This window comes from Narcine bancroftii, chromosome 5 (genome assembly GCF_036971445.1).
Source record: "Narcine bancroftii isolate sNarBan1 chromosome 5, sNarBan1.hap1, whole genome shotgun sequence".
Classification (NCBI taxonomy): Eukaryota; Metazoa; Chordata; class Chondrichthyes; order Torpediniformes; family Narcinidae; genus Narcine; species Narcine bancroftii.
The window spans coordinates 79,155,602-79,168,415 of NC_091473.1; the positions used below are offsets into that span (position 1 = coordinate 79,155,602).

The 12,814-nt window shown below is 37.2% G+C and overlaps 1 protein-coding gene across 8 annotated transcripts in view; it reads left to right on the forward strand.

Moving 5' to 3' along the window:
• Window positions 1-695: 695 nt before the first annotated feature.
• The window catches only part of wdr47a (WD repeat domain 47a), an 89,806-nt gene continuing 77,687 nt past the window's right edge, over window positions 696-12,814 (forward strand). For 3 of the 8 annotated variants that reach the window (XM_069937958.1, XM_069937957.1, XM_069937962.1), the window contains exon 1: window positions 1,238-1,375. Coding sequence is in view for 2 of the 8 variants with exons in the window: in XM_069937963.1 (XP_069794064.1) it covers window positions 1,090-1,135 (46 nt within the window). In the remaining 6 variants the exon portion in view is untranslated. Of the gene's footprint in view, window positions 1,136-1,231; window positions 1,376-12,814 lie in introns of those variants that run through there. The other 5 variants (XM_069937960.1, XM_069937956.1, XM_069937963.1 and 2 more) reach the window with 4 other exon arrangements.

Genomic DNA, 12,814 nt, shown 5'->3' on the forward strand with positions numbered 1-12,814 from the left:
ATCCCATGAGCCTTGATTTTGCATGCCAGTCGTTTATGTGGGACCTTATGGAAGGCCTTTTGGAAGTCCAGGTACACCACATCCACTGGCTCTCCCCCATCTATTTTACCTGTCAGCATCTCAAAGAATTCCAATAGATTTGTCAAGCACAGTTTACCTTTTGTAAATCCATGTTGACTCTGTCCGATCCCTTCTCTGCTAGTCATATGCTCCGCTATTACATCCTTAATAATGGACTCCATCATTTTGCCCACTACTGATGTAAGGCTCACCGGCCTATAATTCCCCGCTTTTTCTCTACCCCCCTTTTTAAATAGTGGAGTAACATTAGCTACCCTCCAATCCATGGGTACTGATCCTGAGTCTATCGAGTTCTGGAAAATAATTCTTAAATCATCTGCTATCTGAATGTCCTCTTCCTTAAGTACCCTAGGATGTAGATTATCAGGGCCTTGGTATTTATCTGCCTTCAATTTCCCCAAGACCATGTCCTTAGAGATACTGATTTCTTTCAGCTCCTCCCTTGCATTAGTCTCTATGTTTCCCAACATCCTTGGGAGGTTATTTGTATCCTCTCTTGTTAAAACAGAACATAATCTCATTGTCATCTGATACACCAAAAGACTGAAGTTGAACAAACTGATAGGCTTTTATTAGCTTTCGAACATCCATGATGCACCTCCGCTCTGCTCTGCTGTGGGAGGAGCCACAGGCACAGTCGGCCAATGGGTGTGTCCAGATGCACTCAGTGGTTGACCACACCATTTACCATCTTCCTTTCCCGTTTTGATCCGGCAACACGGAACGCTTTTTTAGACTCGCCCCACTTCGCCTCTGGCATTACCTCGCTTGGCAGATAAAGTCAGACATGACCCAATGCTCCCTTCGACGCGATTACACAGGTAGGCGAAGCGTTCAAAAAGTGGATCAATCCCTGCTTGAGTCCTCTGCATAAAAAAGGAACGGATTGATCGCCTGCTCCGTCCACCCAGTGGTCCTCCAGCCATGATTGGTTGCGAGCTGTGAAGGCGCCAAGACAATAGCATCACCAACCCGGTACAATGTCGAGCTGAAGGAGAGATAGCCTGAATGCGTCCTTCATCTGGAGAGCAGCAGGAACTTTGCTTTGTTCAAGGTAAGGCTCGTGAAAGCTCGACTGGCCTGTCAAATCTGGGTCGCGCTGTTCGTTGCTGCGGTGACGGGCGCGCAGGCGCAGAGCGCGCTTCCTGCTGGATTGGGCCGTGGCTGCTGCTGGCGCTGGCAGCCGAGGGATGGAAAAAGATATAACGGTCGGCAGCGAGCGACGATAAAACCAGGTGGGGCGGGCAGTGGAGGGAGCCCCTCGCCAAGCGTTGCGATCAATCGCCGGTGTACGGTATGAATTGCATTCGTGCATCAAGCTGTACGTGTTGGTGAGATGTGTGAGAGCAATGGTCTTGGTCGCCCAATGGGCCCCGCTGGTCTTCTTTGTGGAAATCTCTCGTTTAAATCCACCCCAAATCCTCCCTCTGGTGGCTCAGCCGCCGGATCCCTCATTAGGGCTTTGATGGACATGCCGTTGCCTGAGGTCGATGTCGTCGACATTCGCTCCGGGTCGTTTTAAACCCGTTACGGATGTCCCGGACGAGGGCAGAATGGAGGCCGTCCGGTGAAGGGATGCTCGGTAGCCTGTGAGCAGCTCCTTGGCGGGGGGAATGGTCTTTGTCCTGGGTTGTTAACGAAATTGGGCCTTGGTGCAATTCATAGTATGTTCAAAGGAAAAAAATACTGAGAGCTCTGCATATTCAGTCTAAAAGGACGTGGATAACAAACACACAAAAAAAAGGTTTAATTTTCCTGTTCTGACATAATATTTGGGAGAAACATCAGGAAAGTGAACTTTGATTTAATAGAAAACAGCAGATCCCGAAAACCTTAAAAATGAAAACAGAAAATGCTGGAAATAGCTGATCAGGCTGTATCTGTGGAGAGAGAAGTGACTGATGTTTCAGGTTTGTTGACTTTTAGGTTACCCCAGAAAGGTAAAGAAAGGGTCAAGGATTTTGGGGAGAATAGGCACAAATTTTGGAAAAGGGAAACCATCAGCAACACCACTCAATTTTGGAAGTTGTTATTAGGTAGTGACTGAGTATTTGAAAAAAAACTTTGAACTCATCAAAAAGATTTTTTGAAATAACTGGAATCGTTGGCCTGACAGCATCTGTGGAAAGAAATCAAACATGCTTCATCAGATTCTTTGACCAGGAATTTAATACTGTTTTTCTCTCTCTGCAGATGTTGCTGGACTTGCTGTGTATTTCCAACATTCTGCGTTTATTTCAGATTGTTAGATCACCAAGTTATACTTCACAGATTTAGTTGAATGGTTTGAGGCTAGCATGAATGATATTGTTTGTGGATATCAGTTGACATTTTATCTTTCTGGAGCATGCTGCATAAATGCTGATCAAAATTTATCTGGTCAATATTTCTATGCTCTCTGCAGGAGTTTTTGATGCCAAATTGCCTTTGGTTTCCTATAACAATTTCCTAAGTACTTAATTGGCTATAAAGTGCTTTGGAGATTATGAAAGGACTTCATGAAAAGCATTTTGCTTTTACAACAATAGACAGAAAATTGTTTGTTTGGCAGGTGATTTGTTTTGGTGTTGTTGCTGTAAGAATGGTATATGTTGACAGCTGTGAAGAGAAAATGAGTAGAATAAGAAATTATTTCCTTTGAAAATATCATTTTTAGACATAATGGGGTTGATGCTGAAAACTCTTGTCCCTTGACTGGGAATTAGTGTCCATGAATGAGATATAATTTTGACATGGAAATTTCTTCAGTTTGAGATTAGATCTAGAGGGAGATGTCAAGATTCATCACAAATATTTCCAGCATTTCCTGGAGCAAGCAAGACTGGGAAGTAACATGATAGAGGTTACAAAACTATGGGAGCCAGAAATGGGATGGATAACCATAATAGGGGTATCTAAAATCAGAATGTGTCGATTTAAATTGTGAGACAGAAGGGTTAAAGGGGATCTGAGGGGTAAATTTTCACACAGGGTAGTTGATATGTGGAATGAGGAAGAGATGAAGGTAGGATCAGTAAAAACATTTTGAAAGCATTTTGGTGAATATTCTGTGGAGTCACTTGGGAGGACAGACAGAAAGCTTCAGTTTAATGTTTTTTCTGAATGATGATACATCAAGTTGTTCAGTTGTCCCTCAGTCGAATAAACGAGTTTCAGCCTAAATTGTACTCTAGTTTCTAACTGAGGTTAGAATGCTGCTGTGAATCTCAGATGGGGGAAATAGTTACAAAATTAGGGGTAGTATTTTGGAACTTCTATCAGAGGAAGAAGGTCTGGAAATCTCTATTCTGAATTGTGGGAGCCAAATTGTTAGGGGTATTTGAGGAAACTGATAATTTATTTGAAAAACTGAGGGCTCAGAGGAATGGGGATCTGACACAGAAGAGAAGAGGAAAGAGGAGAACAACAACGTGGAGGGATAAAAAACTTTCAGCTGCAGCAGGTTTGCCAGTGATCTCATGTGCTCTCATCTTTGCAAATTGCTGTGATGGGTACCTTATGCCAAACCCTCTCCATTATTTTTTTAATCATTTTATTTAATACTTTTTAAACCACATTCATACATACATATTGAATATAAGTATACATAAAGAAAATACATGTATCTGAAAAGAAAACATCTATCCCAATGTCTCCACCACTCACCCACTAATGCAAACTAATATATAAAAAAGAAAGAAAAGAGAATAAAGGAGAATGTCAATAAAAATTATTAATTCATTACATAATAATGGATTTAAGGGTTATCAGAGGGACAGGCTCTCAAGAGTCTGTTGCACCTTAAAACCAAAATGTTGTAAATATGCGCTCTATACTTTCAAGAAAAAAATGATATTTATTACATAATTTGTTATTTTCTCAAATGGAATATATGATCATAATTCTGCATGCCACCTCTCCATCTGTAAATTCGTATCTGATTTCCAAGTAATGGCTATGCATTTCCTAGAAACCGCTAAAGCCTATTGTTTTAAAAAAATCAATTTGATACATAGTTAATCATAATTTAATACTAACCATTTTAATATTACCCAACATGGGATCTTGTGGGAGTTTAACTTTTAGTATTTTCTCCAAATTTTTTTTAACCTGTAACCAGAAAGGCTTTACCTTAGAATACTCCCAAGTTGAATGAAAAAAAGAACCAACCACATCTAAAACATAGACAATGTTAAAATAGAACTTATTTAATTTTTGAGGAGATAAACATAATTGATGTTAAAAATTATATTGAACTAATGTATATCTCACATTAATAATTTTTGTCATACTTTATTTACATAATTGTTTTCAATCATTTTCATCTATTCGTCTATTTAAATCTATCTCCCATCTTAATCTTGATTTGTGAATTCCTAATTTGGGAGCAAATTTTTAAAGTAATCTTTACATCTTTGAAATAAACTTATTTACCCTCTTATCAATATTTGTAATTCATTCTGCCTAGGTAATATTAAATCATGACCTAACTTATCAACCAAGAAAACCCTATCTTGATAATAGAAAAAAGTATTATTTGGCACGTTAAATTTCTCTATCATTTGTTGAAAAGAAATAAATATATGAACTTCAAAACATTCCGATACTTTCTTAATTCCCATTTGATTCCAAATTTTCAAAAATTGAATATTCGTAGAAAAAAGGATAAGTCTATTTTGGTACAAAGGCATTTTATGAGATATTAAATCTTTTCAATCTATTTCATAGTTTATTTTATTTCATAATTCAATCAAATGTCTGAAAATAGGCATATCTTTAATTCCTATTGACAATTTTGAATTCCATTCATAAATAAAGTCCTGCATAGAATCTTCTCCTATTTTACTTGATTCTGTTTCGATCCAACTTTGTAATTTATCCAAATCAAATAATAAATTTAAGGGGGCATGCCATATGATAATGTGGAATTAAACTTTCAAGGGTATCAGGTGGTGCAAAGAGATAGACAGGATGGTAAGGGAGGTGGAGTTGCACTCTTAATCAAACATGAGCTCCAGGCAGTAGTGAGGGATGATATAAGATCTAAAGAGCATAATGTTGAGTCCATTTGGGTAGAGATAAAGAATAACAAAGGGAAAAAATTATTGGTGGGTGCTATCTATCGCCCACCAAATAACAATAGTTTCTTTCTTTGGCTTGGCTTCGCGGACGAAGATTTATGGAGGGGGTAAAAAGTCCACGTCAGCTGCAGGCTCGTTTGTGGCTGACCAGTCCGATGCGGGACAGGCAGACACGATTGCAGCGGTTGCAAGGGAAAATTGGTTGGTTGGGGTTGGGTGTTGGGTTTTTCCTCCTTTGCCTTTTGTCAGTGAGGTGGGCTCTGCGGTCTTCTTCAAAGGAGGCTGCTGCCCGCCAAACTGTGAGGCGCCAAGATGCACGGTTTGAGGCGTTATCAGCCCACTGGCGGTGGTCAATGTGGCAGGCACCAAGAGATTTCTTTAGGCAGTCCTTGTACCTTTTCTTTGGTGCACCTCTGTCACGGTGGCCAGTGGAGAGCTCGCCATATATTACGATCTTGGGAAGGCGATGGTCCTCCATTCTGGAGACGTGACCCATCCAGCGCAGCTGGATCTTCAGCAGCGTGGACTCGATGCTGTCGACCTCTGCCATCTCGAGTACCTCGACGTTAGGGGTGTGAGCGCTCCAATGGATGTTGAGGATGGAGCGGAGACAACGCTGGTGGAAGCGTTCTAGGAGCCGTAGGTGGTGCCGGTAGAGGACCCATGATTCGGAGCCGAACAGGAGTGTGGGTATGACAACGGCTCTGTATACGCTTATCTTTGTGAGGTTTTTCAGTTGGTTGTTTTTCCAGACTCTTTTGTGTAGTCTTCCAAAGGCGCTATTTGCCTTGGCGAGTCTGTTGTCTATCTCATTGTCGATCCTTGCATCTGATGAAATGGTGCAGCCGAGATAGGTAAACTGGTTGACCGTTTTGAGTTTTGTGTGCCCGATGGAGATGTGGGGGGGCTGGTAGTCATGGTGGGGAGCTGGCTGATGGAGGACCTCAGTTTTCTTCAGGCTGACTTCCAGGCCAAACATTTTGGCAGTTTCCGCAAAGCAGGACGTCAAGCGCTGAAGAGCTGGCTCTGAATGGGCAACTAAAGCGGCATCATCTGCAAAGAGTAGTTCACGGACAAGTTTCTCTTGTGTCTTGGTGTGAGCTTGCAGGCGCCTCAGATTGAAGAGACTGCCATCCGTGCGGTACCGGATGTAAACAGCGTCTTCATTGTTGGGGTCTTTCATGGCTTGGTTCAGCATCATGCTGAAGAAGATTGAAAAGAGGGTTGGTGCGAGAACACAGCCTTGCTTCACGCCATTGTTAATGGAGAAGGGTTCAGAGAGCTCATTGCTGTATCTGACCCGACCTTGTTGGTTTTCGTGCAGTTGGATAATCATGTTGAGGAACTTTGGGGGACATCCGATGCGCTCTAGTATTTGCCAAAGCCCTTTCCTGCTCACGGTGTCGAAGGCTTTGGTGAGGTCAACAAAGGTGATGTAGAGTCCTTTGTTTTGTTCTCTGCACTTTTCTTGGAGCTGTCTGAGGGCAAAGACCATGTCAGTGGTTCCTCTGTTTGCGCGAAAGCCGCACTGTGATTCTGGGAGAATATTCTCAGCGACACTAGGTATTATTCTATTTAGTAGAATCCTAGCGAAGATTTTGCCTGCAATGGAGAGCAACGTGATTCCCCTGTAGTTTGAGCAGTCTGATTTCTCGCCTTTGTTTTTGTACAGGGTGATGATGGTGGCATCACGAAGATCCTGAGGCAGTTTACCTTGGTTTACCAAATAACAATAGTTTAATGGCACAGGAAATAGAGAGATAAGTGAGGCATGTAATAATGATACAGCAGTAGTCATGGGGGACTTTAACTTCCACATAGATTGGCAACATCAAGTTGGTCGTGGGAGTCTGGAAGAGGACTTCATAGAATGCATCCGCGATAGCTTTCTTGAGCAGCATGTTAAGGAACCAACAAGAGAAAATGCTCTCCTGGATCTAATGTTGTGCAATGAGATAGATGGAGTAAATGATGTAATAGTCAGAGACCATCTGGGAAATAGCGATCATAGTATGATTGAATTTCTCATTCAGATGGAAGGGGAAATAGTTAGATCTAAAACTAATATATTATGCTTAAACAGGGGTGACTACCATAGGATGAGGGAGGAATTGGGCAGAGTGGACTGAGAGCACAGGCTAATTGATAAAACAGTTGAGGAACAGTGGAAGATTTTCAAAGAAATATTTTGTAATGTTCAACAAAAATATATTCCGGTCAGGAAAAAGGGCAGCAAGGGAGGGAAAAATCAACCATGGTTAACAAAGGAAATAAAGGAGAGTATAAAATTGAAGGCGCAGGTGTACAAAGCTGCAAAGAGCAGTGGGGAAACTGGAAGATTGGGATAACTTTAAGAGACAACAAGGGGTTACAAAGCGGGTAATAAGAAATGGGAAAAAGGATTATGAAAGTAAATTGGCACAAAATATAAAAACAGAAAGCAAAAAATTTTATAAATATATAAAACGGAAGAGGGTGGCCAGAGTTAACATAGGACCCTTGGAGGATGAGAAAGGAAAACTGGTAGCAAAAAATGAGGAAATGGCCGAGGCATTGAACAAATATTTTGTGTCAGTCTTCACGGTGGAAAATGTGTCCAGCATGCCCAAATGCGGAGATAAGGATGCGAATGTTGGGAAGGGCCTTGATAAAATAGTTGTTACAAAGGAAGTAGTGATGGAGAAACTAATGGGACTAAAGCCAGACAAATCACCTGGTCCTGATGATATGCATCCAAGGGTTCTGAAGGAAATGGCAGAAGTTATAGTTGATGCATTGGTGGTCATATACCAAAATTCCTTGGATTCTGGGCAGGTCCCGGCAGACTGGAAGACAGCAAATTCCACGCCACTTTTTAAGAAGGGATGTAGGCAGAAGACTGGAAATTATCGGCCAATGAGCTTGACGTCTGTAGTTGGAAAAATGCTTGAAGCCGTCATTAAAGATGAAATAGTGAAACTTTTGGAACATAAGGGTTCAATCAGGCAGACGCAACATGGTTTTAGAAAGGGAAGATCTTGTTTGACAAACTTGTTAGGATTCTTTGAGGATATAATGGGTGCGGTGGATAGAGGAGAACAGGTTGATGTTGTATATTTGGATTTCCAGAAAGCATTTGATAAGGTCCCGCACAAGGGACTTCTCAGTAAGTTACAGGAAAGTGGAGTCCGGGGAAGTATATTGGCCTGGATTGAAAATTGGTTGTCTGACAGGAGGCAGAGAGTCAGGATAAATGGGAGTTTTTCAGGTTGGCGGAGAGTGGTAAGTGGGATGAAGGGGTTGACTTATGATGAAAGATTAAATCGTCTAGGATTGTATTTGCTCAAGTTCAGAAGAATGAGAGGAGATCTTATAGAAACATATAGGATTATGAAGGGCATGAATAGGATAGATGTAGGAAGGTTTTTTGAGCTGGCCGGGAAACTGAAACGAGAGGACACAGTCTCAAGGTTCGGGGGAATAGATTTAGGACAGAGATGAGGAAAAATAGTTTTTCCCAGAGAGTAGTGAATGTTTGGAATTCTCTAACCAGGGAAGTGGTTGAGGCTGCTTCATTAAACATATTTAAAACTCGGTTAGATAAATTGTTACATGATAGAGGAATTAGGGGATATGGGGAGAAGGCAGGTAGTTGGAGTTAGGTCATAAATTAGATCAGCCATGATCGTATTGAATGGCAGAGCAGGCTCGATGGGCCATTTTTGGCCTACTTTTAAAAAAAAATTTATTTAGAGGTTTTATCACAGGAATAAAAAGAAAAATTACATTTAAAGAAAAGATATAAAATAAAATAATATCATTACAATACAACATTAATAACCTAACTTAATTCAACCTAACCCCCCCCCCACATATACAAGAACTAAAAAATCTATATATAAAAAAAACCACCCTTCCCCTCCCCCAAAATAAAGAGTGAAGAATTAGTAAAATTAATAATATTATGTATTTAAAAAAAACACACACACACAAAGAAAAAAAAAATGACAAATAAAAATAATTTTAAAAAATCAGATCTAAAATATTACATCTAGGAACATACTTAAATTAAACTTAATTGCATATACTTAACAAATGGAGTCCACTTCAACTTATAAAAAGACATCTTATCTTGAATTGAAAAAGATATCCTTTCCATAATTAAACAAGACTTCATCTCTAAATACCACCTGTCCAAAGTTAGTATATTTCTATCTTTCCAAGTAGACGCTATACATTTCTTGGCCACTGCTAAAGCTAAATAGATAAAAGAAATCTGATAATCATTTAATCCTGAATCAATTAATGATTGCATATTCCCTAATAAAAATATATCAGGATCTAATATGACACAAATATTATATAATCTATTAAATATAGATTGAATACCTTTCCAAAACTGTTGCAAACGGTCACAGGACCAGACAGTATGTAAAAAAAGTACTAGCTGTCTGGTCACAACGAAAACAACAATCTGACTTACTAAGACCAAATTTTTTAAATTTTTCTGGTGTTAAATATAATTGATGTATAAAATTATAATTAATCATCGCTAATCTAGCATTAATCAATTTCTGAATACTGTTTTGACAAATTTCCATCCAAGCTTCTTCAGCTATTGTAGAACCTAAATCTTTTTCCCATTTCAACTTATCTTTATCCCAATCTTTCTTACTTTCATTTTCTTGTAAAATACAATACAAATCAGATATATACCCCTTTTCTGGTATTGAAAGTACATATTTCTCAAAGCTAGTTTCGGGCAATAAAGTCATTTTCTGACCACATATCTGTTTTACAAATGATCTTAACTGATAGTACACAAATACAGAATTTCCACTAATACCAAATTTCCTTTGTAATTCCTCAAAAGAACAAAAATGTCCTTCAAAAAAACAATCAGATAAGTTTTTTATTCCTTTCCTTTCCCATTGTTTCAAAGTGATATTGGAGACTGTAAAAGGAACAAGTTGATTATTATATAATGGCAATCACCCAGACCATTTATTTGTAAGCCCCATTTTATCAAGTTTACTCGTCCATAGATTCAATAAATGTTTCAATATTGGAACATCATAAGTTCGTAACAAATTTTTATTCCATCGAAACAAAAATTCATGTGGAAATTTTTCTAAAATAACTGCCAGTTCTATCTTTGCCCAACTGGGCGGATCATCCATATTCATTAATGCACTAAGAAATTTAAATTGAGCTGCCTCATAATAATATTGAAAATTGGGTAATCTCAAACCTCCAAATTGAAAGTCCCACATCAATTTTTTCATTGCTACCCTCGGAAATTTTCCCTTCCATAAAAATTCTCTAACTGCTTTGTATAAATCCTTAAAAAAAACTTTAAAAAAAAAAATAAGGAATTGATTGAAATAAATATTGCATCCGAGGAAAAATATTCATTTTTATAGTATTAATCCTCCCCAATAAACCTAAAGGTAAGTCCTTCCACCTAATCAAGTCTAGTTTAATCTTTTTTATTAAGGGAAGGTAATTAATTGAATATAAATCTTGATATTCTGCAATGACATTAATTCCCAAATATTTAATTTGTTTTGTCCACTTCAATTTCATAATATTTTTATAAATCGAATAATCATCTTTACAGAGTGACAAAATTTCATTTTTAGCCCAATTTACCTTATAGCCAGATAATTGACCATAATTTTCTAAAGATTCTTGAATTGCTGGTAAAGAAATATCAGGGTGCACCAGGTATAATAAAACATCATCTGCAAATAAATTAATCTTATATTCCTCATTCAAAACTCTCATACCCTTAACATTTTCATTTTGACGTATTAACTGTGCCAAAGGTTCAATAACTATAGCAAATAAAGCAGGTGACAATGGACATCCTTGTCTAGTAGACCTCGTTAAATCAAAAGATTCTGAGATCTGTCCATTAGTAGCAACTCTAGCCTTCGGACTATTATTTAAGGCCTTTATCAATCCAATAAACGAAGAACCAAAACAAAATTTCTCAAGTACTTTGAATAAAAACTTCCATTCCACTCTATCAAAAGCCTTTTCTGATTCTAATGAAACCACTATTGGATAATTCATTTGAGATTTAAATTTATTTATCAAAGTAATTAGTCGCAAAATATTATCAGATGCATATCTGTTTTTTATAAATCCTGTTTGGTCTTTATGTATTATTTTAGGTAAATATTGAGCCAGTCTATTAGCCATAGCTTTAGCTACAATTTTATAATCTACATTTAACAACGATATTGGTCAATAAGAAGAAACCTGTAAAGTATCTTTATCTTTTTTTGGTATAACCGTAATTATTGCATTAGAACAAGATTCAGGTAATTGAAAAGTTTTATAAATTTGCTGTATTACATTCTTATAAATAGAAGATATATCAATATAAAAAGTTTTATAAAATTCTATAGAGAACCCATCTTCACCGGGTGCCTTTCCATTTGGCATATCTCTTATAGCCATTTCAATTTCATTCTCTGTAAAAGATTTATCCAACTCTTGTCTATCTTCTTGATTCAACTGTGGCAAATTAATATTTTTCAAAAAAGAATCTATTACATCTTCACTTACATCTTTCCCTAATTCATAATACTTTTGTTTAGTTTTCTCAGTTATTTTTTCAGTTCTATAAGAGCATTGAATTATAATAAAATTTCTTTTTTATTAAATTTTCTTTTTTTTTCAGAATTTTTCTGTAAATCTTTTTCTAAACTTTCTATTTCTTTCTCCAAACAATCTAATTCTTTAACATAATCCTTCTTAATTTTCCTTGAATAACTTATTATCTGAACTCTTAAATAAGCTTTCAAAGCATCCCATAAGATAAATTTATTATCTACAGAATTAGAATTAACATCTAAAAATTCTTGAATTTGTTTCCTTATAAACTCACAAAAATCTACTCTTTCAACAATGTAGAATTAAATCTCAATCTAAAAGACGATTTTGCCTCCAGAAATTATACATGACTTCAAAAGGGGTGAATGATCAGATAGAATCTTAGCTTTATATTTTGCATGCATAACTCTTACTTGTAACTGTGCCAACATTAAAAACCTATCTATTCTAGAATATGAGTCATGCCTGTAAGAATAAAAAGAATAATCCATTTCCTTTGGATTCAACCTTTGCCAAACATCTATCAAATTTAAATCCTTCATCAAAGTCAAAATCTTTTTTGCAGTTTTTGTCCAGTGATTTCTGTGATTTATCCAAAATTGTATCAAGACAACCATTAAAATCCCCTCCAATTAAAATATTTTCATGTGCCTAAAAGTATCATCAACATTAGATGCATAAATGTCCACATTCCTAAATAAATTTGACAATTTACTAAAACAAATCTTCCACAGACTAAATCCTAACAGGTAATTTCTTATTAATTAAAATAGCAACTCCTCTTGCTGTAGAATTAAACAAAGAAGACACCACTTGAAACCCAATCTCTTTTTAATATTTGATGTTTTTTTTCTGTTAAATGTGTTTCTTGTAAAAAGGCAATATCAATTTTCAATTTTTAAAATGTATGCCTTTTCCTCTTAATTTCATTATTAAACCCATTTAATATTAAAAGTTACAAATCTTAATTGATTTTTATCCGTCAATATTAAATTGAAAATTGGAGAACTCTCACCACCCATCCTGCTGGATAAAACCTACAATTAAATTTGACATCTCCAAATGAAAAC